Genomic DNA, 25,705 nt, shown 5'->3' on the forward strand with positions numbered 1-25,705 from the left:
ATCCTGCACCACTGGAAGGGATGATGGTCCTTGCGGTCATGACATTGTCAAAGCTAAATAATGAATTTCAGTGCCTTTTTTTTGTACATTTTCAGCAAATTACTGCTGAACACCTGCCAAAGGGAATACTTTTCTCATTTTTGCTGCTTCACTGCTGTGCGTGTGTAATTCGGCAAGCATAACAAGTTCTCCAGTGACCTGCACTGACATGTTAATGTGAGGATGGGATCTGAGTGGTCAGCTGGGATTGGTAACTGGAGATGGAATTTTATCCATGGCTTGATCACCTGTAAGAATATGAACTTGGCCTGATGATGATATGGTTCTAGTTCAGATTGTGCTGGTGATCCACAGGTAATGCTGCAGAGAGGTGGTGTGACACGTACTAAATAAGCTTTCTGGGTTAATTTCCTTCCCGACACAGAAAGTATTACACTGATGGCTGTATTACAGGAGCATTGCCTCAGGTGCTGTTGTATTCTGGTTTTCCAAGTGGGAGAAGATCACACATTAGCTATTGCTTTGAGCTTCATAAGGATGCGAAGGATCTTCGGCTGATACTCCCATGCCCTGGAGAGCTAATGCAGGACCTGCACTATGTATTTTCCTTCTTCCAGCAGAGATTGCTTTCCAGCCCAAATTAAAATGGGCTGGTAGAAGAGCAAGATGTGGTTTATAGTTCCCTCAGCTGTGCTGTGCTTGCCTCATTGATACTGTAAACGGAGATCCATTGCCTTTCAACAGTGCTAAATTAATTTGAAAGAAAAGTCATTTTCTAGTAACATGGTGGGTGCAGTAAGCACGGAAAAAAAAAAGGCAGGTTTAATTTTCATACTCCTATGGAAGGATGTCAAGAAGTGGTTTTCCTGGGACTGTTTTGTGAATGCTGTATTAGGCAGAGCAGAGGCTGTTTGCTTTTGAAATATGTCTTTCTGCAATGTGATGCAGCTAATGTGCTCTGGGACTTGGTGCGTCCTCATGGCCCATCAGTTTGTGAAGTCAAGTACTGAAAAGATGAGAACTGGCAGAGCCGGGAGTGTTTTTGCAGCCTGAATTTGGTCACCCTCTGTCTGGGCTTGGATTATGCGATTACCTAATTTTCTCTTTCTGCAAAACCTTTGCCTTGTTTGCCTCCGGAGATCATAGAATCCTTGAATCCCAGGTTGGAGGGAACCTCAGGGATCATCTGGTCCAACCTCTCCTGGCAAAGCATGACCCAGACTGGATGGCCCTGCACCCTGTCCAGCCAGAGCTTATAAGTGTCCAATGCTGGGGAGTCACCACCTCCCTGAGGAGATTATTCCAGTGGCTGATTGTTCTCATGGTGAAAAATTTTCCTTGTGTCCAACTGGACAGGAGTAATCCCCGGGAGTAACTTTTGCCCATTACCCTTTGTCTTTTCTATGTGACTCCTTGTAAAAAGTGGGTCTCTATCTTCTGTGTAGCCACCCTTTAAATAGAATCACAGAATCATAGAATGGTTTGGGTTGGAAAGGACTTAAGATCACCTAGTTCCAACCCCCCTGCCATAGGCAGGGACACCTCACACTGAACCATGTTACCCAAGACTCCGTTCAACTTGGCCTTGAACACCGCCAGGGATGGAGCATTCACAACTTCCTTGGGCAATCCATTCACCACCCTCACAGATACTGGAACATGCTTTTCTCTTACAGCTCTGAGGTGAGATGTGGGATAAGACAGCTCAATTCCGATGTTTCTGTGTGCATTGGGTGCCTGATCTCCCCTTGCAGCCAGCTGAGATGTAGCCAGCAGAGCCTAGAGCAGGATCCAGCTTGTGCTGAAGCAGGCACCCGTGCTTGGTTTGCGTCTCTGGGCTCTGTTGCCTGGGCGCTGCTGTCTGCCAGCTCAATGTGGATGTTTGCATCCATGACCTGGATCCCATGCCAAGATTCTTGGCTCCATTGCAGGCTCAGGCAAGAGGACCTGTTTCCTTCTTAATTTCTGACTTCTGTCTCCTTGAGCTCCTGCTGGTTTTTGATGCAGCATAGCTTTTTGCAACATACTCCTGTTTCTTGGTTGGTTCTTGGTCCTATTCTCCTTTCCAGGTCTTTGTTTTTCCTCACCTCTAGGAAGACACAAGTGGTTGCTCACCTTTGGTTGCACTCTTTTTCTGTCTCCTTTCTGGTGTATTTGTCTTGTTGTAAGCTAGGTTGTGCCATTCGCAGGGGTTGTGGCCATGATAGGACATAGTTTGACTTCACTCCTTAGCAGGATCTTGCTCGTCAGGACCAACACCTCTTCACTGGGGTTGCAAGGGATGTCTTTGCCTAGGGATGGCACAGCTTTAAGCTACTGTAGCAGCTAAAAACCGAAATAGTTTTCCAAAGCGATGAGCTCAATCACCATTAAAAGTTGAGTAGCTGCTGGCACCTTAGTTGGAGCTATGATGGACAGTGAATGGAGCTGGGGAAATGGCACTGCCATTTCTTGCAGTCTACTGCAGCAAGCTTCTGCCTGAACGTGTGGTTTTACAAGCATGGAGAAGACAAGTGTATGGGTTTGTAGCCCTTTGGTTGAGGAGCTCATATTGCAGCTTTTTAGGTGAGGGACTTGCTTTGCAAGAGAACAAGATTACATAAACCATAGCTTTTCACAGGCACTTTTGGCGGATGGATGCTTTTTATTAGCTCTGTTTATAATTTTATTGATACAATTTCTTTGTTTCCTCAAAGCAACAATCAAGCTGTTTTGTCCTTCCTCAAGCTAAATGTTTTTATCGGAGTGTTGGATGGGGGCGAGATGAATTCTGTTTAATAGGGAGGTGCAGAAACTGCAGAGCAAGGTCTTTACTGGACACTGTCTTTATGCTACAACAGCTTTTAGGAGATAGAGTTGTCAGAACTCTGTGCAGCACCACAGCGGCAGAAGTGGTTATTTTCCTCAGTAACAGCAAGAAGTGGTTGTTGAAAAGAATATGCAACTCTCCCTAGGCCACAGTCAGTCAATATCAGAGCTGAAATTAGAACTACACTTTTACAGAAATACATAAAAGTCTCACCTAGTGCTGTCTGTCTCATCAACTGCAGGAAGAAAAACTTGAACTTCAGTTTAGATTTAATACAAAAGACTGTCGTGTCATTTCTTTCATAATTGTAGATAGAAGGACTTTTTTCTCCCGAATCCCTTTTCAGTGTGCATCTATAAGTACGTATTGACTATTCCGTGGTAAACTGTTTGTATAATTAGGACCTAATCGTTGATCATATTGATTTGGCAACAGACATTTAAATTGTTGTTCTTTCAAGTTTCCCTGAAGAAAATTGCACAGCAAAGACATGAGAAATCAAGGGCAAATCTTGGGCATCTCCTCATGCAAGTTTTATAACAGTCTTCGTTTCGCTGTGTGTAGCAGGCTGACAAGCTGCTTGTGCTTCAGTGTCACTGTGGTGGCATGGTTTGTTGTTCATGGGATGTGTTACCTGCTTCACTACGCTTGGATAAAAAGAGAAAGGGACGTAGAGTAAAACCTGGCCTGTGGGAATAGCTGATATCGATTGCATGGTAGAGGTGGAATTTAAGTAAAGGTCAAATGATTGTACTGGAATCCACATAAGGGACAGTGAAATGGGGCTAAGAGCTACTTCTTTTTAGATTTTATATTGCTTGGCAAAAAGATACCGGAAGGCAAAACTGACCAAAATGAAATATTAACCAAAGGCAGCCTAAAGCCGCCTGCTTTTCTCTCCTTGAAAGACCGTGCGGGTGAAGGCCACGGTGCTGCACAGAACCAGTGCTTAAAGCAAAGAGTAGGACTCTCTATTTGGTGTTTATCCTGGAATATTGGCCAGAAATCCCCAAACTGTTACTGAGAAATGCATTTGATGGTTTCTAAAACTTCAGAGCTTAAAGCATCTCCAATTTTTTCTCATTGTGCTGAGCATATTTTTTCCCAAGCTTTTATTTTGCACCATAAACTGACAAATGAGTTTGAAAATAATACTGCTTGGTGTTGATAAACCTCATGGGGGGGCTTTTTCCCCACTTCAGAAGTGACCTGTGTGGTTTTGGTAGCCTGGGAGGGCATGTAATTACTTGTAAAGTATTTTTTTTTTCCCTTAAATAGGAGAGGGGCTGCTATTTGGCACAAGAAGTCTTACTCTCCTTTGTAGCAAGGCCAGAGCTTCAAGCTTCTGGCCATCTGAATCATGGAATCATACAATGGTTTGGGTTGAAAGGACCTTAAAGCTCTTCTAGTTCCAGCCCCCCTGGGTTCTACAATGAAGGGAATAGAAAGCAACCTAATAATTATTGTTATGCTGCCATGTAATTCAGCAGTGCCTTCACGCTGTGTTCAGTTCTTTTTAAAAACAAGGGGAAGAGGGAGAAATGAAATGATACTGTGGAACTGGGGAAAGATCATAGAATCATAGAATCGTAAGGGTTGGAAAGGACCTTAAGATCATCTAGTTCCAACCCCCCTGCCATGGGCAGGGACACCTTGCGCTAAACCACGTGGCTCAAGGCTCTGTCCAACCTGGCCTTGAACACCGCCAGGGATGGAGCATCCACAACCTCCCTGGGCAACCCATTCCAGTGCTTCACCACCCTCACTGTAAAGAACTTCTTCCTTATATCTAATCTAAACTTCCCCTGTTTAAGTTTGAAGCCATTACCCCTTGTCCTACCACTACAGTCCCTAAGGAAGAGTCCCTCCCCAGCATCCTTGTAGACCCCCTTCAGATACTGGAAGGCTGCTATGAGGTCTCCACGCAGCTTCTCTTCTCCAGGCTGAACAGCCCCAACTCTCTCAGCCTGTCTTCATATGGGAGGTGCTCCAGCCCTCTTATCATCCTCGTGGCCCTCCTCTGGACTTGCTCCAACAGCTCCATGTCCTTTTTATGTTGAGGACACCAGAACTGTACACAGTACTCCAAGTGAGGTGTCACGAGAGCAGAGTAGAGGGGCAGGATCACCTCCTTCGACCTGCTGGTCACGCTTCTTTTGATGCAGCCCAGGACACGGTTGGCTTTCTGGGCTGCAAGCGCACACTGCAGCCGGCTCATGTTAAGCTTCTCGTCAACCAACACCCCAAAGTCCTTCTCTGCAGGGCTGCTCTGAATCTCTTCTCCACCCAACCTGTAGCTGTGCCTGGGATTGCCCTGACCCAGGTGTAGGACCTTACACTTGGCTTGGTTAAACTTCATAAGGTTGGCATCGGCCCACCTCACAAACGTGTCAAGGTCCCTCTGGATGGCAAGATATTTGAGAGTGATATGATAGAGATCTGTGAAATCCTCGGTGGTGTGGAGAAGACAAAGGATAGACATTGATTCAGTCATGGAATCACAGAATCCCGGGTAGGGAGGACCTCAAGGATCATCTTGTCCAACCTCTCTTGGCCAAGCATGACCTAGACTAAGTGGCCCAGTGCCCTGTCCAGCCTGATCTTAACAGTGAACAATGTTTGGGAGTCCACTGCTTCCCTGGGGAGGTTATTGCAGTGACTGTTCTCATTGTGATAAATTTTCCTCTTGGGTCCACTCAGAATCTCTCCAGGAGTAACTTGTGCCCATCACCCCCTCTCTTTTCCATGTGACTCCTTGTGAAAAGGGAGTCTCTGTCATCTTTGTAGCCACCCTTTACATACTGGAACATGGGGATAAGATCTCCCTGAGCCGCCTTTTCTCCAGGCTGAACAAGCCCAGCTGTCTCAGCCTTTCGTCACACGGCTGCCCAGCCCTTGGATCATCTTTGTGGTCCTTCTCTGGACCCTCTCCAGCCTGTCCACATCTTCTTTGTGCAGCAAGGACCGAAACTGCACACAGTATTCCATGCGTGGTCTGACAAGCACTGAGTGGGACAATGACATCTTTATCTTTGAAGGCAGTTCAGGGACTCTACTCTCCCTGAGCCTCGGCACAAGGAAGCTGGTAGCTTGTGATGATGCTTTTGTTCTGGGAGAAATGTGAAGACTTCGGTCTCCAAGACTGTAATTTGGCTCTGCTCAATGGGACAGGTTTGAGAAAGGCAGAGAGCTAACATAAGGGAGGAGGAGATGAGCACTCATCTATAGTAGTCTTGTCTTAGTATTCCCCCCCTCCTTTAGTTTTGACAGAGGTAGATAAAATAGAGTTTGCAACTCGGCTCCTGTTAGAGCCGTGCGTATCTGATTTTTCTGGTTTGAAATATTTCACTCTAGCATATGCTTATTCATCCTGGTGTTTTCAGTTTGCCAATAAATTGTGGCTGAAAAAACGTCGTGTTGCTGTTGCCTTGAACTTGAGGGATGGGAGCTTAGAAAATAAGCCTGCGGTGTTAGACGGTCCTGTCGCGGTTTTCTGTTCGGTGCCCTGTTTTTGCCTCTTGAGCTAAGACGGGAGCTAAGGCAGCGATTCTGGCTTTTGAAATAATTGTGCATTTATGATCCCAGCGTGGTAAGAGCAGAGCAGCTCTTGTGCATGGCTCTGTCCTGGCTGTTGTGAATGACAGGGTCCCGCCGGCAAAGCTACAGCCTCCTTGCCTGGAGGCCCTCGACATGGCATTGCTCTATGAAAGCTGTGAATGATACAAAAATAAACCAAACAACCCTCCCAGCCCACCCCCCTCTGTAGCCAACATCATTATCTCCTTGTTGTTACAGCCAGGCGTTTAATTAGTCCACGCAAAGAGCCCTGCTCTGATTAGGCCTGAAGTGTGTTAGCATAGCTGTGTTGCTTCTGCTCGTGCTGTGCTTTTTGTTGGGAGGATTTTCAGATGTTGGATCCATTCATTGTGGTTACAACTTGGTAAACAAGTTAAGAAAGAGAGAAAACCAGTAAGTTGTGGCGTTTTGCTTCTGAATTAATACGATTTTGAGCACAGATCCTACCCTGTTTCGAAGACTAAGTGACACAGCAGGAAGATGTGTAATTATATATGACTTATCTATTAGTGGCATTTCATGAGAACAAATATGATTTTTTTTTCACTTTTAGCAGGTGTAAATACTGTTCGTTTATCAAAATTGGAAAATTATGTTTTAGTCAATAAATGACCTTATTTTAAGTAACTACGTTGTTCAGTATTTGAAAACTGAACCTTGAGAAACTGGCGCTGCTAAGAAACCAAAGCAATCTTTTGTACTCCTGGTAGTAGTGATAAAGAAAACACTGAAATGTTGTAATAAAAGGGGAGCAGTTTAAAGCCAAATTACCAGTATTTGAGCATTCAGAAATACCTGCCCTGGGCAGTCATCAAACATGCAACTTTTGAAACCTGTCAGATGAGTAAGATGCCACCTGTTTGGTTTTTACTGGCAGGAAATTGTAGATATTAAATTAATTATTGCTAACTGTGTTTTGGAGATTGGCATTGTGATAAAGCAGAGCGATGACATCAAGAAAGAGAAGATCATTTAAGTAATAGGTGATACTTGTGTATGATATTGGCAGTTTCCTCTTCAGAAAGCAATAGTTAATTTTTGTCTTAATTCCATGTGTACAGACGTCATTGCCTGTCTTGAATACCTGTAGTTGTGTCGCACCTAGGACCATGCTTCTTGGAGTCAAGGGCACAGGAAGGTTGTTTTTTCAAGACATTAGACTTGTTTGAGATGTTTGCAGTTTTGCTTGTTGACAAAGTTAAGGCCAGGAATCTTCTGCTGAGGGCTGCTTTGGTTGCTGATTAAAATTCTTCTTTTTCCCACCCAAGCCTCCAACACTTCTCTCTTTCCACAAGACTCTAAGCTGTGCTCCTAAGGCAGGTTTGCAACTGGTTTTTTATTCCTTTTTTCCCTTGGGAATAGGCTAAGGGTAGATGGGCTGCAGTACCTTCCCCTGCCCATCTCAGTTGTGACCACTCATTGCAATGTGTGTGAATACTGAGCACTGCATTTTGTGGAAATCGCTGCTGTCAGATAATCCATTAATTGCAATGAATTATTGCTGTTAATGGATTATGTGACATTGGTCAGATCTGGTTGATCTGATGATCAAGTAATGTGAACATCTTCAGAATTTATTCCAACTTTACCTTTTCAGAATGTTTTTTTTTGGCTTTTGAAGTAGTGCTGGAGTGTTCTGCATGCAACTATTTGGAGACTTGGGTTGGATGAGTTGTTCTAAATCCTTCCCTTATTTCCATATAGACAGGTACATCTAAACACTTCTTGCTCTTGGTGATTCATAGAATCACAGAACAGTTTGGGTTGGAAGGCACCTTAAAGCTCATCCAGTTCTAACCCCCTGCCATGGGCAGGGACACCTTCCACTAGAGCAGGTTGCTCCAAGCCCCGTCCAGCCTGGCCTTGAACACTGCCAGGGATGGGGCAGCCACAGCTTCTCTGGGCACCCTGTGCCAGCGCCTCAGCACCCTCACAGGGAACAACTTCTTCCTAAGAGCTCATCTACATCTGCCCTCTGTCAGTTTAAAGCCATTCCTCCTTGTCCTGTCCCTACAGCCCTTTGTCAGAAGCCCCTCTCCAGCTTTCTTTTTGGTCTCTTTAGGCACTGGAAGCTGCTCTAAGGTCTTCCTGGAGCCTTCGTCTTTTCCAGGCTGAACAAGCCCAGCTCTCAGCCTGTCTCCATATGAGAGGTGGTTCTCTTTGTTGCTGTCTTTGAGCTTCTTGTGCTTTAACCATTTCCTGCTTCTTATGCCTTTTTCTGCTCTTTTTCCTCTCCCTTTACTTCCTGTTTGTGTACTCTTCTAGTTTGAAACATGTGAAACAGAATAATGGTTTAAAGGCATGTGATTAATGTGCTGTATGTGCACTGTGTAACCCCCCTGCTTTATTCTTACAGTTTATCTTTTCTGAGCTTGCTGGGGTGATGCAAGTCTTTTGGTGTTGTCTGGCATCCTGCCACTCTGATCCCAACCAGGGAATTTAGAAGCTGATGTAGTATGGATTGTAAATAATTGAGTCTTTGATGTTCAGGTCTCTTAATGGATGAGACTTTTTGTCTGTAGACCAAAGTTTAATCAAGAGCAAGTAGAGGCTTTGTTGAATGAGTTGTTTTATCCCAGAACTGTGCTGTCTGTGTTTTCTCTAAGTGAGAAAGTATTTGAGACTCTACATTAAACTGCTGTGTCTGGTGGAGAGGTAGGTGCTTTTTTGATCTAAACCCCCAGAACTTAAATAAGAGGCAGATTCTAAGAAGGTCTACTTAATGTACCAGCTTTATCTGAAAATTCAGTCAAATATTCTACAATGATTAAAATTAATAGTCTCTCCTTTCCTCCTTTCTATTTGAGGCAGTTCTGTAATCACACTGAAAAGAACTGACTTTAGAATAGTAATATCTGTGCAAATCTTAAGGTTTCTCTGTACCTAATTTCTTCCATTTGTATGGCTTAGCATCAACTTTATTTGCATAATTCATCTCTGCGGTCAGTCTGTTATTAAAATTGCCCCACTCCCACCTTGTGCTATGCACTTGGCTTGATTTCTGATTGTTCTTTTGATTATATGGGGTTCCTCAGCACTGCTATATTACAAATAACAAATAAGACTGTTCCAGGGAAGGAGGAGAAACACTGTAAGATACTTGTTGCTGCCTGAGAAGATAAAATCCACCTCCACTCTCAGGTTCCAGAAGAAATGCACTTTGTAAATATTAATGCAAAAATGAACTTAGAAATCAGGTGTACTTGTATATATAAGGCCATCGTGGGTGTAGTTTCCAACTCGGGTTCATCTAATTTCTCAGGGCTCGCTCTCTTTTGCTTTTTTTGGTAATAGTTCTGCTTGTCTTGGTCATCACCAAGGTCGTCTTAACCTCTTGTGTCTGAGTATCCTGAAATCACTTTCTGCAGAGCTCTAGGTATCTGCTTTTCAGGCTGTCTGCCTAGTTGGATGGAATCTGTTTCCTCTTCATATCTGCCTTGGCTAGATATGTGCTGCAGGATATATGCTTAGATACCTGTTGTTTTTAAAGATTAAGTGAAGGCAAATCCATCATGTCCATTATCACGATATGTCATTGTATCTGGTTAGTGAGCTTACAGGGTTGGGGTTTTTTGAGAACTTAAGTGTAATATGTATAAACTTCTGCAAGAAAATTGACCTGCTACGGTGAGGTATTTTGACATTAAAAAAGAGACTAGAACAACATGTCACGCATTTCATTGGTTTCCAAACTGGACATAGCACAAAATGATTGTCATTGACCTGAATGGTTTCTAATAGGATTCTGTTGGGTTTTGCCTCTGGGCCTACTGTTTAACGCTTGCATTAAAGTAGTGATTTCTAAGGGTTGGCAGGTGATACCAATATTGGAGGTGGGCAAATAAGGGATAAACCTGTATTCCATAGTGATTTGTATACGAGCAAGCTGTGTATTTTATATTTTATTATGGGAAAATGTAAAGCTGTTTTTCTAGGAATGGTGCAGGATTCTATTCTGAGAAGCAGCGAAATATCTAGAAAACATTTATGAGTTAAGTTGCATTATCATGAGCTAACTGTATGATTCAGCAGCCAAATTACCCTTGAGTGTATAAATAGTGGAAAATTGGATAGGAATAGGCAAATCATATTCCATCTGGATATAGTACTGGTGTGTCTGCAAAGTTCTGTGGCTGTTTTTGGTATCAAAGGCAACAAAAATATGCTTGAAAATGGAGATAGTGCTAAGAAAAAGTATGAAAGTGATGAAGCATTAGAATATATGCACTTAGTGAACAATATGCAAAACTCCTTGAACCTCGTCTGACACCCTGATGCCTGCTAGAATGGCAACATGGTGGAACACAACTAATTTAAGAGATTGCTGGAGTGCATTTGGTGGTATTTTGAAATAGTTGGCTCATCCAGTGCCTCGGAGAGCTTTCCTGGATCTGTTCCTCTCAAAGAGCTAGCTGGGAGAGTGGTGTGGTCTGAGCTGCAATGGCTCTGAGACGTCAGAGCTCAAGATCCCAAGGGATGCAAGTAGCAGAATAAAGATGTCAGAATTCAGGACAGCAGAACCTTTCCAGGGAACTGAAAGGCAGGATCCCATGGGAGGATGCCCTGAAGGGTGAATAAACTCAGGTGAGCTTAGCTCATCTTCCAGGAAAACCTCCTCAAATTTCCTGATGTGCAGGAAACCAAGCAGGTATGACAGGTCACCAGCTTTGCTTAACAGCTTAATGGGGACATCCTGATGGAGCTCAAGCATGAAAAAAGGACTGTGTGCAGAAGGTGAAAGGGGGTTTGGGATACCCAGAAGGGATACAGGCAAGCAGAGGGCACATCAGGAAAGTTTAGCTTAGCTGGATTTGAAACTCCAAGGGATAATAGGACAACAAGAACTTCCATAGGTACGTTGTCAGCAAAAGAAGATAAAATGTGGGTCTTCTGCTGGATGAGGCAGACAACTGATGAAGCACACAGGGAAAGGCTGAGGTGTGCTCTGTTGCTTTGCCTTGGTCTTTATTTGCATGATCTGCTCTAGCTAGGTGGTGATTTGGGGTGAGAGGTAGTACCCATGGCAGAGGATTGTTTTGGACCAGAAGACAACAGTACTACTGCCCTGCCAGCGCAGATGTCTCAAATACTTCATGCCTCTTTACCAAAAAAAGCAAAATATTTCACTTCTCCTTTGTATCTCCACTAGTTCTCCCTGCTTTAACTCAGCCATATTGAATTAAATTTATAGAATCATAGAATCATGGAATGGTTTGGGTTGGAAGGGACCTTAAAGCTCATCCAGTTCCAACACCCTGCCACGGGCGGGAACACCTTCCACTAGAGCAGGTTGCTCTAAGCCCCTGTGTCCAACCTGGCCTTGAACACTGCCAGGGATGGGGCAGCCACAGCTTCTCTGGGCACCCTGTGCCAGGGCCTCAGCACCCTCACAGGGAACAACTTCTGCCTCAGATCTCATCTCAATCTCCCCTCTGTCAGGTTAAAGCCATTCCCCCTTGTCCTGTCCCTACAGGCCTTGTCAAAAGCCCCTCTCCAGCTTTTATACCTTTTTTTACTTTTTCTGTTTGGAGTTTGTCTTGATCTTGCTTTTGTAGTTGCTTTAGCCATGCTTCTTTTTATGGCATACAGTTGGGTAAGACAGTTTTGCCAGCCATTACACTGTACTGAAATCCTGTCGATTCCCATAGTAGATGTTACAGTTTAGAGTCTGTTGGTATTCATTATATTCAGCTTTTTACATCTTGGCCATGAATTTGGGGATATAATTATTTTTGTCTCCTCTCAGTGTTTCTAGCCTGATTGCAGGTGCTCAATGTGAACACATACCCTGTGGCACTATGGGTGAGTTATCTGGTGATTTCTTCCCTCTCCCATTCCCCCTTTAGCTAAATTTTCTCTCTTTAATTCTTGCCGGTCACGTCTTTAAAAGTGGGCGTTTTTCAGTCTGATGTTAATGAATCACACGTTGGCAATGTTTTCCCTGACGTGATAAATGATTGTTCTGTTTGCTGCCTGATTAGTGAGCCACAAACTCCAAAATGTTGTATGTGGGTTTTGTGGGTTTTGTTGGTTTGGGGTTTTTTTGAAGATGTTTATTTTGAGAGCCATTACAGTCTATCCCCCAAATATCTTGGTCTTTATATATCTTAGGCTTTAACAGTTTGAAGGGAGTTAATATTTTTGCTAGTGAGCCTGAGCCCACTTGGGGTTTTTTTGCTTTTTGGGTCAGGCGTGAGGGGGGATGTTGGGGCTTTTTGGTCAAATTGGACATCATGATCTAAGGTAGGCTCTGGAGCTTTATTTTGATTCAGAAGTTTCCAGCTATCTGGAGCCAGAAATCGGATGATGAATCTTTATAGAACACTTAATAAAGAGCTGAAGTTAGTCATCCTTGTGATTTTGGTGTACGATATTCTTTCAGGTATCAGCATAATATCTCTCTCTTACTCAAGGTGTCCTCTTTTCAGCAACATTTAATACCGAGATCTTCATCATTTGGGACTATTAAAGAGACCGATACTCCTCTCAAACAGGGGCTGTTAATCCTACCCACATCCTGGTTTGGGAATTAGCCAGATTATCTCTGCAGTTTCAAATGGTTTCAAAAGAAGAACTTTCCTTCTTCCTGCTGTAAATCATTTCTGGGTGCTGCAGTTCTCTGTTATACAACCACCATATTCTGCAGGAAAGATGGTCAAGTGAAATGATTCCTGTATGGAAAGGAATATTGTCTTTGCTGATGGCGTTGGAGATTATGTTGATTGATGGTTTCTTTCCTGAACTTTGGTTTGAGGCTGCTTTGGATTCCTTTTTTCTTTTGTTTTACTCTCTTGTAGGTCAGTAATGTACCATTTGTCATCAGTAGTGGATTTTTCTACTAGCTGGAACAATTAGTCTTTGTTTGACATCCAGTGATAAATGGGAGAGGAGGGGAAAAAAGGGTAACAATGAATTTTGTTTCAGCGTTAGACTTCAATGAAGTTGTGAGCATGCTGCTTGCTCACAAAGGGAAGTGATTTGTGGAATTTTTTCATGGACAATCTGTACATTTTCTTGTGAGAATGTAGCTGGATCTCAATCCCTGCAGTTTATCTGTACACTATGGGAATGAAATGAAAATCTACTGAGCATTCCAACCTCTCCCTAACATGAGGTCCTGTATTACCGTTGGTGTCTGAATGGGAGCAAGTGGTCAGACTGCCTCTGGTTTGTCCCCAAAACTGAACACAGTTCTCATTGCCTGCTCTGACTTTCCCTCCTGCCCAGGCTTCATTTCCAGACCGTGAGTACTGAAGGCTCAGTCTGGTCTGGGATTCTGTTCCTAACGAAGACTGTTAAAAAAGCCCTGCAAGCCCAGTTGTTTTTCATACAAAGCAAACCCCAGATTTTATTAGCACATATTTGTGTATTGTTTCATCCGTGCATTGCTGTAAGGTTGAGGGCACCCTGACTGCTGGGATATTTAAGGGTTTTAACCTGGGTTTTAATTCTGATAGTAACATGGAAACTGTCACCTGGAAGACATTGGAAACACTTTTAAGGCTACCTGTGCCACCTTCGTTATTTCAATAAAGGATATGGTTTTTTGCAGGTATTCAGAACGAAGCCTGACAAAATGTATTGGGATAACAATAGAGACCAGACCAGATTACTGCCTGAAGCGGCATTTAAGTGACATGTTATCCTACGGCTGCACACGGCTGGAGATTGGAGTGCAGAGTGTGTACGAGGATGTGGCCAGGGACACCAACAGGTGAGGACAAAGCTTCGGTGCAAAGCTGAGCGTGGCTGCTCACTGTGTGCTTTCTGGAATACTCTCGAGTAGTGTGTCTTGAGCTGTTTGCTTCAACACACATTTAACACTGAATGGTGAAACATTTGGCACATTTCCTTGTTTGTGTGGCCATATGTCTATTAAGAAAAACTAGTAAACCACAGTGGCTTCCTGTATTTCTTCGTGATATTGTGTAGACCGTGGCTTGAGAAAATGGAGTTACTTGTGATGCTTTATTTTAAACTTGTATTCTTTTTCTGTATTATACACCTTTTTTTTTTTTAATTGCTTCATGAGTAAATGCAGTTTTATAAAGTAGAATGTGTGCTTAGAGCTCATAGTTCTTGTCCTACATAATTCATAATCTATAGGCTTGAGAAGATACAGCACAGTATAATCTATTGGAGGTGCTGAACCAGCAAATAGCATGTCCTCTGCACCAGATACTTTTTTCTGCTGAGTATTGGAGAGGGGCGATGACTCTGGCAAGTACAGAGGGTGAGATGTAGCCAGAAACAACTCCTGTTGATAGATTGACCACAGTCATTCTGGGCATACAGTATCTCTAGGGATTGTAAAATATATTTGCAAGAGGCCTGTGATTTATTTGTTGTCATCTGGGACCTGTGGCCAAAAGAACAGTTGTCCTGCATAGGAGAGCATGCAGTATATTGTTCATCCCACCCCTTACAGGCAAGTAAGCTGATCTCTTTCTTTTTTTTTTTCTTCCAAGTCTGATAATTCTGTTGAGATTTTTGAAAGAAGTCATTTTTCTTTTGTTTTTTTTCACTCCTGACATTCATTCAACTTGCCTTCATTCTTACTCCATATTCCAGTCACATACCAAAGATGTTTAATAACCGTAATCATACGTAATGACAGAGAGATTATGGTTCAATAAGCAAAGCACATTTTTGTTAATGCCTACCTTAAAGGCAGTAGTGCAAAACTGAAAATGTTGGGACGTTTGCTTTAGAGACTCAAAGAAAGAATCCAAAATGAGTTGCTCCCTGTGGATTTAGCTGTAGTATTGCCCATGCATTGGAAGTGCGGGATGTCACTACTATGAAATGGTCAGGCTCTAGGTCTTAGTAGACAGGAAGAGCCATTTGTTGAGTAGTCCGAGAGTTAAGAGCTAATATTTATAGATGATGCTTTCCTCCTCTAGATGTCAGAGCTTTCCAAAGGAATAGATCCATACTAAGGAATGTAGCTAGATCTCACTCTTAGGCTAGATGTATATTTACAGTTCATTCTGACACAGATTGTAAATTTAACAATTAATTTCTCTTCAGCTCTTAAAATCTTTCTTCCACCTAAAATCTTTTAAAGCTGTTCTATCCTGTGGTGGAACTTTAAAACCTCGCTTAGCTATCAGTTCAGTCATCTTCAGTTTTCCTCCAGTTTCGTGTGTCACATCACAGCTGGTACCATAAATCATTCACAGCTGTATGTCACTTTTGGCTTGTACATTTGCTACTGCACCCCTGCTTTCCTCCTGATGAAGAAGAAGAATGAAGACCGGATATTAGAGAAAAATTCTTCACTGAAAGGGTGATCAGGCTTTGGAACAGGCTTCCCAGGGAAGTGGTGGAATCACCATCCCTGGAAGTGTTCACAAACTGTGTAGATGAGGCCCTTCGTGACTTGGGTTAGTGGCGGTCTTGGCAGTCCTGAGGTAAAGGTTGTATTTGGTGATCTCAAAGGTTTTTTCCTACCTAGTTGATTCTAAGTAGTGTATTACTGACTTGACTTCACTCAGAGGTAATGCTGTATAGAATTACAATTTTAAAGGCACTTCTCAAAGCTGCTTGCAGAATTCCTAAACGGCTTTGCTGCAGGCTCTCTCAGAGCAGGGAAGGTGCAGGCTGCTCACTCAAACACCTCCCTCCAACTTTTTAGAACAAAAAATTAGAGTATACTTTCAGAGAAGGGTGATTCAGGTTTCTCTTTCTCTTGAAACGACCTCATTTTGCTTCTGTTCTCCTGTTTTGTGGGGGATGTGTTTTGACTTTAAACTTTTAATATTTTGCTTGTAGCAAAATGTCAGATTACAACCAATTAGGCTAACTGTTTGGAAATTACTTTCTATTATGTTCCATAAGTCATTAGTGAGATTTTTGAGTGCTTTTGGTGGCTGTGAGGCAGAAAAATATTCAAGAACGGATCTAGGCATCAAATAATCAAGTTATTGATGCAGCTCAAATTCCACTTTTAATAAGAAAATAATTTTTATTTATGAAGCAAGTCTCCATTTACTCCCCTCAGGCTGCTCAAGGTCTTGAGTAATACTGTCCTTGAAGAGTGTCAGAAAAACACTGTAATACTTCTGAGAAAAAAACCCAAAACTACCGTCATAAAACTGCATGTAGGAATTTAATGAAAGCAGAATCTGCCAGATGAGAGGAAGGTAGACGTCCTTAAAACAAGGGAAGTGGCTGTTTGGTTGGGTTCACATCGGGTCTCAGCAAAAGGTGTGCATTTGTGCAGATGCCCAGATGGCATTAATTTTTCACCCAAGGACTATGGAGGAGAAAAAGAGTCACCTGCTGAGGTAATATATTGGTAAGGAATTCCAAAAGATGGGATGAACTGGTGTGAAAGTGTGATGGGAAGAAATTGGCGGTTGGAGAGAGAAGGTAGCAGATGCTGAGGAGATAGAAATGTCCAGAAATGTCAGCCAGTAGTGGATGAGCCCTTCCAGCTGGGGAAAAGCAAAACTGAATGAAGTTTAGTGTAGTTTACTTTGTTAGCAGCCATGTTCCAAACTCAATCCTTCTCACTTCCTAGTGACTAATCTCAACGTAACACAGTATGTCTTTTTCTATGTGATCCTGAATCTCTTTTCTCTCTCCCTAGAGGTCACACCGTGAAGGCCGTGTGTGAGTCTTTCCACTTAGCCAAGGATGCCGGGTTCAAAGTGGTGGCGCACATGATGCCTGATCTACCAAACATGGGGCTTGAAAGGGACATGGACCAGTTTGTTGTGAGTACAGCTTAAAATAATGGGGAGTTTCTAGTGTGTTCCAGCTTTTTCATCTGATGCTACTTCTCTTTCTTAGCTATTAGTTATAATCCAGGCCAGAATTGTTTCTTAAGGACAAATAATTTAAAATTCATTTTTGAAGGTGGAGGGTGAGAAAGATTTGTTGAACTACTTCATCCAGAAAATTATATCCTTGCCTCATGAAAGACTGAGTCACTCGGGTCTCTGTGGAATATAGCTCTTCCGATATTAACCAGGGCTCTTAGTTTTTCCAAGGTGGTTTTCTTTCCTTGGATTTAGAATAGTGCATGATTCAAAGTTAAAAGCATACTATCTCAAAGGTACTTAATTGCAGAATAGAGTGTATAGGTGTATTATATAGCATCTCTGTTCTTGGCTCGGTGCTATTCAATATCTATCAATGATGTAGAAAAAAGTATAAAATTATTTCTAGAGAAATTGAAATGAGGAATAAAGAGCAAATGTAAACAGTGCAGGGAATTAACCACTTCATCTGGTAGCCTGGTGGATTTTTTTTCCATAATTTCTTTTGTTTGTTAAGTCATATTGTTCTTTTGGTTTTTTTAAATAGTGTGAAAACTCCCGTCACAACACAGGAATCCCAGGTATATTCCTGTGCAAGGTCAGACTAGGTGCTTCCAGGCACTAAAAAGCTATTGGTGTAATGGAATATATTGGTCAGAAGTACAGGCAGAAAGCAACAGTTTATCTTGGTACAGTGCAAACACACACGCCTGGAAAGAACTAATTGAAAATGCAGTTGTACAGTACATGAAGGCAATTCTGAAACCTCGATAGGTACTTTTTTTAAGGGGTTCCGTGCAGAATTCCTTGAGCTCTTCATAAATGTAGTATCATAGTACTTAGCAGATCATACGTTCATGTGACAAAGTGAGAGGCTGGGGCAAAGGGATGTGCACAAAACTAGAGGTGAAGGCAGTGAGAGACTCAAAATCAACTCAAAATTCCTGCCCTAGACGCTCCTGGGTTGCTTCTGGATTAATGTCTTAGAGTGCTGGAGCAGGTAGAGGGTGGACATCACATTAGCAGTGTTTTCAGAGAATTACTTGTGATGCAGCGTAGGGGAGAACTTGGAGTCCCTTACGTAGTATCTCATGAAGTTGCAGCTGTATCTTTAGATATATATCTCATATCTATATACATGGACCTGTTGGACTGAGTTCAGAGGAGGCCACAAAGAAGCTCTGAGAGCTGGAGCACCTCTGCTATGGAGACAGGCTGAGAGAGCCGAGTTTTTCAGCCTGGAGAAGAGAAGGCTCCAGGGAGACCTGAGAGCAGCTTCCAGTGCCTAAAGAGACCAACAAGAAAGCTGGAGAGGGGCTTTTGACAAGGGCCTGTAGGGACAGGACAGGGGGGAATGGCTTTAACCTGACAGAGGGGAGATTGAGATGAGATCTGAGGAAGAAGACCCCAAGAGCGTGGTGAGGCCCTGGCACAGGGTGCCCAGAGAAGCTGTGGCTGCCCCATCCCTGGCAGTGTTCAAGGCCAGGTTGGACACAGGGGCTTGGAGCAACCTGGTCTAGTGGAAGGTGTCCCTGCCATGGCAGGGGGTTGGAACTGGATGAGCTTTAAGGTCCCTTCCAGCCCCAAAAATTCTATGATTCTATGATGTGTATCTCATGAAGTTCTGTGTCTTTTATGGGCCTGCCCTTAGGGAAGTAGTATTAGGCTGGAGAGAATTTGTGGTGGAAGAGCAATACTGTCAAAAAGATCTAAAGAGTTAACCTTGGGTAAGACCAAGCAGAGAAGACAGAGTAATCTAAGGTATTTAGAAGATGTAAAACTGAAGAGGGAAGAATTCAAGGCAGAATTACAAGCTAATATCGAAAGTATTTAGTGATTATTATTCTTTGCTGCTTATCCATGATAAATGGCTAAGGTTTTCCCACTGTCTGATCTGGAGTTACTCCTCTTTCATTGCAAGAGATTTGGAGAGTCTGTTTAAAAGGTATAGCTTCAAGTGATGCTGAACTATCTCCAGTTTCTGTAGACCAGCAAGCTCCCCTGCTTGTTAGAGGAAGGCTGATGCCATGCTGTATTTTGTCCATATATTTATGACAATTTTTGCAGAAATAGAAGAGGCAGAAGGCAAAGTTTCCGGAAAGAGGAGACAAGAACGTGGTGATAAGGCTGGAATTGTGAAAGGGGGGATTAAAAGAAAGCTGGGAAAATAGTTGAGCATGGAAAAGCAAGAGAAGGAGAAAACAGAGCAGAGAATGTCAACTGGTTTAGACTATTTCTGCCAGAGAAATCTCTTGTCGTTGGAGCTTGGAAAACCAATGCTGATGGCGGGCCAGCTGTGGGACATGGTGGGATGGGAAATGTGAGAGTAGGTGAGAATGAGGCCTGAAGAGAATTAAGAAATTTTTCAATTTAGAAAAGGAAGGGATAAGGTAAGATCAGAATTTTTTTCTACAACTGGCAAAAAGGCTGATTGAAGGGCCAGGAAAGAGAAATGCTCAGCAGGGGATTAAGAAAACCTAAGGTGATAGTTTAAGAGGGGGAATTCAAGACTACAGAGGGGGTGAATACCAAGTGACAGCCCTGTTAATCAGTTCAGAAATTTGAAGCAGGACTTGCAGATCAAATTAAGATTAGATGCCAGTGAACATACAGATGAGGAGTTGGAGGATGAGTAATCAGTGTGGAGGATGAAGCCCTCGAGAAACAATATGAATGCTGCAGAGTGTGGAAGAAAAATAGGAGTTGGAGGCAAGCTGGTGGGGAAAAGGTGATAGATCACATCAACATGGAGAAGAATTATTCCTGTGTTGTTTTGAAGAAAAGAAAGTATGAGAAAGAGGAGAAGAAGGAATCAAAAATGCTTGTGTTAGAGAGGTCTGCAGGGTCCCCACCTTGACCTGAGACCAGACAGCACACATAAAAAGACCTGTGTGAAGGAGATGGCTGTGAAGTTGCTGCCTAGCTAAGTGATCACCATGCCTTTCAGGAAATGGAGCTGCAGGGAATGAGTGGAGAGGTTGTGGATCGTAGCATCACAGAATGGTTTGGGTTGGAAGGGACCTTAAAGCTCATCTAGTTCCAACCCCCCGCCACGGGCAGGGACACCTTCCACTAGAGCAGGTTGCTCCAAGCCCCTGTGTCCAACCTGGCCTTGAACACTGCGAGGGATGGGGCAGCCACAGCTTCTCTGGGCACCCTGTGCCACGGCCTCAGCACCCTCACAGGGAACAACTTCTTCCTCAGATCTCATCTCAATCTCCCCTCTGTCACTTTAAAGCCCTTGATCACTGTGATGTGTTTCAAGATGGACTGGTAAACAGGAGACCTCTGTCCTCTTCCCTTTACCTTCTCCTATGCTTTTCTGATCCTGTTTTAAATGCATCATAGCTTATTTTTAAAAGATCTTCTGTCTTAAATAGGAGAGAATAAAGGGTAAAAGCATCTCTCTTTTTTCCTTTTTTTTATTATTTCCCTCTGGAGTCCGGCACTGGTGAACATAATAGAAGTATTTAGCAGGCAATAATTCCTTCTTTCTCAGGGATTCAGCTAGATAGTACATTCTCTATTTCCCACCTTAAAATTTTTTATGATCATTTTGAGTTGAACAACTTATTTATATGTTGTGCTGTATAAATGTTAGCCCATGATTGTAAATATTTAGACGCTTCTACTACATAAAAATAATGCGAGAGCAAAGAGAGGAACGAAGTGGAGAGCATCTGTTGCATTCTTGCAACAGTACTGAGCTGTTCATGAGCAACAGGAGTGCTCTTTTATGCAGTGTTCTCCTAAAATGTATCATCACCTTAGAAGATACCTTTGGCTTTCGGGACAAAAACACCTGTGGCTTATCAAGGATCTTTATAGATCTTTGATTCTGCAGTACTTCAGAATAGTTTGGAAAAGATAACTTTATTTGTTGTGATACTAACCTCCTTTCTAGCCATGTGCTTTTCAGACCAGGGAAAGGTAGGACAACCAAGGAACCAAGCTGACTTTAAAAGGAGGTCTAAGCACCTTGCCTTCATTACCAGTTGATATATTAAATACAGGGGCTTCTCCTGGGAGGATAATAACTTGCTGATTGTGCTGACTGTGTACTAAAAATACTGGGTGCTTCTTCAAATTGAACAGGTAATTATGGTTTCAAGACTAACATTTTTTCTGTCCCGTATGACCTATTGATTTTGAAACATTTCCTGCTTCTTCTGTCCAGCAGCTAGGATGCTCATCGGTTGCTCCTTTGCAAGCGTATCTAGGTTTTCAAAGTTGTGTGTGTGTATAGCAAAGGTTTTCCTGGACAGTTTATTGATAATTACCCAAAACATTAGTTTATTGATGGGATTATATTAAATGTGTTTCATTATATGTATATATAATTTTTTACAGTAAGTAGGAAATGCCTGGCTTCATCATGAAAAGTATTAGTTACTTTTTTTAAGGAGAGTGGATGTACTAGTCCTGTGTCCTGTTATGTTGTGCTTCTCCACTCCCTCCCCCATCATGCCTCTTTTCTTCCCTTATTATTGATTCTTTTTATAGCCTCAGAGGATTTCCTTTCTACTTCAGGTCTTTCCACCCCATTCCACATATAGGGAAAGCGCTGCAGGGAGGGAGTATGCTCTGCTGCCTCCCACTACCCATGTGGCTGTGCCAGGAGTGTCAGGTAGTGTACATCTGCATACACACGCTGCTACTTACTGTTGGCAAATGCAAGCATAACAGATAAGACTGATTCGCAGTGCCTCACGTAGCAGGTGGTCGGAGAAAGCAATTAGAATAATAGCTAGAATAAATCAAGGACTCAGCGGGAATAATGGAATTGTTACCAGAGCAGGCACCTCATTCTGTGGAACGCGATAAACACTCAGCTTTGCTGCTGAACCACGAGAGAGATGAGGTGACTCTAGGGGTAAATGGTTGGGAGGATTCATGAATCACACTTGCCAACAGGGCTACCAAGCAGAACTTAGGATTTAAGCAAAAACTCTAGGAGGCTAAAGAATTCCCAGGATGCTGTTACTAAATTCGTCATTCTGTTTCTGCAGAGCCACTCAGTGGCAGTAGTGTAATCAACAAAGTTTATCTGCTCTAGGATAAGTATTACTAAGTAATGTATTTATTAGTGGAGATGATATTGCAATGTTTGCCTTTGTTTTATATTTATGGTCTTTGCCTAAGCATGATTTACTGTTGCTGTTCCTCCTGGTCTTCCAGGAGGGATGGCTGCAAGCCCATCTCAAACAACTCTGAAGACCTTTCATAGATGAATTAAATCTGGGGAGCAGAAAAAAAGAAAGGAAACAGGAAGGAGAGCCAGAAGATCAGAAATTTCAAGTGTGGGAAGTGTCAGGGGAAGTGTCATAGCAAGTTGCTGGCAGAACCCATCAGCTCTGAAGGCACGTGGGAGCTGGCGGATGCAGCCCGGAAATATCAGATAGGCCTCCAGTTGTTGAGAAGCTCTTTTTCCATGAGGAGATCTGTGAGGAGGTCCTGTGGCTTTTCTCTGTCTATCTAAAGTCTCGCATAAATAAAATGATGAGGGTAAAAGCATAGGCAGGACTATTTAATAGTCAGTATTGGAGACAAATACCAGGCTGAAGGGCTTTTTGGTTCGATTCAGCAGAGCCATTCTTGTGTTCTTCAAATAAAATGCAATCATTGAATGATTTTAGTCTGGTGAAAATTCCTTTTCTTACAGTCATATGTCAGGCTAGATTTTTTTTTTCCTGAAAGAATTGCAAAATAAGCTTTTCCCAGAAATAGACCAATTTTAGTGAAATGCCTGATGCGCCTGTGATCTAAGTGTAAGTTGTGCAGAGGGGTCTATCCTTTTCTTGAACATGAGAGAGAAAAGTAACAGTCAAGTAATGCAGGGGTAATGCAAGTGTCCTTTCTCTTTGCAACGTATTTGACGTTGTAAAACTTCAAATACTGTTGTATCACCTTTAGCTGTAAATAAGGAGATAGTTTTCCTGAGGGCTCTCATTTTCATCAAGGAGATTAAATTCATAATTAAACTAATATATTGCACCTCAATCAGGAGCTTTTAATAACTGTAATAAAGGGCAGTTAAACTGCTGATCTACATTGATTTTTACTCCTTTGGGAAGAGAGTTATCTGTGTTTCTAAATAGAGCTCTGAAAGGTTTTGTGGGGTAAATGATTTCCCTTTCAATTCCTACTAAACATCTCATTGAGACGCTGTTATTTGCAGGTAGCCAGCATTACCTCTGTAAATTTGTCTTTTTTTTTTTCTCATGGCACATTTACAGAAATAGATTAGACAGTATTTAATGATCAGTCCTTCAGTTACTAGATAGAGCTTCTCTTGGAGCTTTAGTAAATGTTAGTGCTAAAAAACCCTTGACTTTGGAAACAATTATAGTTCCATGAACTATGACCAACACCATGGTAATTTTTATGTTAATGCAAATCATGATAGTAAGGGATAAGCTATTTTTGGAAACTATTTTCGAAGATAATTGCATTCATATTTCTCTGGATAAAATATCTAGATAAAGCCCCAGTGTGTGCCCACTTCTGCAGATGGTGGAGTTGTGCACACAAAGCTTCTCTCCCACTCCAGCATATGTGTGTAAATAACTTTCATGTGCTCGCTAGGTGTGTTTGCTGCATCTCTGGGTATGTTTCCTATAAAGTGGGTTAAACTTCTCTCTAGGTATGTGGAGTGTAGGAAAGAAGTAGAAGTTAAAGCTGCAGCCCTCGGTGTGACAATGTGCAGGAGCAGAATACCTGAATCCATTGAATAGTTTAGGTAAAACTGGTCCTTCAGCTTCTGCATCATCTGGGGACCCATGCGCAATGTGGAAAATGCAAAGGATGGGATTTCAGTAGTGGCCTGATCTTTTCTACTTTCCACTGTAGAAATAATACATATTGAATCACAGAATCCTAGAATTCCAGGTCAGAAGGGACCTTGAGGATCATCTGGTCCAACCTTTCTAGACAAAGCATAACCTAGACTAGATGGCCCAGAACCCTGTCCAGCTGAGTGCTGACAATGTTCAAAGTTGGGGAATTCACCACTTCTCCTGGGAGATTATTCCAGTGGCTGATTGTTCTCATGATGAAAAATTTTCCTCTTGTGTCCAACTGCTGATAAGGTCTCCCCTGAGCCTTCTTTTCTCCAGGCTGAACAAGCCCAGCTCTCTCAGCTTTTCCTCACATGGCTGCCCAGTCCTTGCATCATCTTTGTGGCGCTTCTCTGGACCCTCACCAACCCATCCACATCTTTTTTGTAGAGCAGGGACTAAACCTGAGCACAGTATTCCATGTGTGGCTTAACAAGCAGTGAGCAGAGTGGGACAATGACATCTTTATCTCTGCTGGTGATGCCCTTGTTGATGTAACCAGCATCCTGTATTGCTGTACCATTAGTATGGACATGATAAAATGCAAGGCTGTGTGGAAAACCTGCATTTATTATGGGGCTTGGATTGCTTCCTTTGTCTTTCTGGATTAGTATTTTGTTCACACACACATTTTCCTCCAGCATGCCAGCCGTAAAAGTTACAATAATAACAGTCACTACCTTTAAAATAGCCTCTCATTCACAAAAAGCTTCAGCTAAATACAAAGGTACATTTGAGACCCTTTTTCTATCTGAACTAAAAGATCATTTCTGCACTTGGCAGTCCTGAGGCCACCATGGATTGCACAGGCTCATGCAGTTGCTCTGTCTGTTCATGTTTTTTCACACCAGCATTCAGAAGTTGTTTTCTGGGGGCTCTTTCACTGCTGCTGCGCCCCTTGCTGCTGCAGTCAATAATGAGCCTATGGCTGGGAACATACAGCCAAATGGAAAGGGGTGCAGAAATAGAGGGATGTGTCTTGGCTAGAGAGTGCAAATTTGACGGGTGTTTAGGCAAAGAGAGCGTCATTCAGTAAAATATGTATTTTAGCACAAACCATAAGCAGCAACTGAATGCTTGTCATCCGAGTGCACAAACCATGATGTCCAAATTAAATTTCTGACGACTAAGTTGTTAGTTTTGTATGGGGGGCGTGTGTGTGTTTGATATTAAATAAGAAACAAGCTTACTGGAAAAGTCTAATGCTTTTGCTGTGAACATGAATGAGAGAAGCTTTCACAGGATTGAGTGGGGTGGGAAAGGGCACATGCTTGTACTGATGCTCCTTATGGAGAGTTCTGATGAAGGGGGATTAGATTATCAAAAACATTACAGAGTTGCTGTTTTCGGGGGTATGTGAAATGTAAAGATATGCTTTACAGGGATCTGTATTGCAAAAATTGTGTACTTAAGACGGTGAAAAATGCTATATTTCCTGTACTTAGCCCTAGGGGAAAGCTGACCCTTCCAGAAAGAGACCAGAGTTCTGTGCTTAGTAAAAGTGAAGGTGAAACTTCACAGCAAATTGATTGAGGTATTCTCATGGGTTTCTCCAAAACTGCGTAATAAATGGAGACTCACTTGGAGCACCTGCAAGACTAAGCAGATGGGACTGCTTGGTGCAGTGAGCACAATCTGGAGAGATTTGTCTTGGTGTTCAGATAGACACTGTGTTCAGGAGTCAAAACCACGCTCCAAGGTCATGCTGCTGATGCCCA

At 42.6% G+C, this 25,705-nt stretch overlaps 1 protein-coding gene across 2 annotated transcripts in view; it reads left to right on the forward strand.

Moving 5' to 3' along the window:
• The window catches only part of ELP3 (elongator acetyltransferase complex subunit 3), a 97,328-nt gene that overhangs the window by 18,398 nt on the left and 53,225 nt on the right, over positions 1 to 25,705 (forward strand). For both annotated transcript variants that reach the window (XM_030489674.1, XM_030489675.1), the window contains 2 exons: positions 13,938 to 14,099; positions 16,980 to 17,106. In XM_030489674.1, coding sequence (XP_030345534.1) covers positions 13,938 to 14,099; positions 16,980 to 17,106 — 289 coding nt within the window. The remainder of the gene's footprint in view (positions 1 to 13,937; positions 14,100 to 16,979; positions 17,107 to 25,705) is intronic.

The sequence above is a fragment of the Strigops habroptila genome, chromosome 6 (assembly GCF_004027225.2).
Source record: "Strigops habroptila isolate Jane chromosome 6, bStrHab1.2.pri, whole genome shotgun sequence".
In the NCBI taxonomy this organism is placed as follows: domain Eukaryota; kingdom Metazoa; phylum Chordata; class Aves; order Psittaciformes; family Psittacidae; genus Strigops; species Strigops habroptila.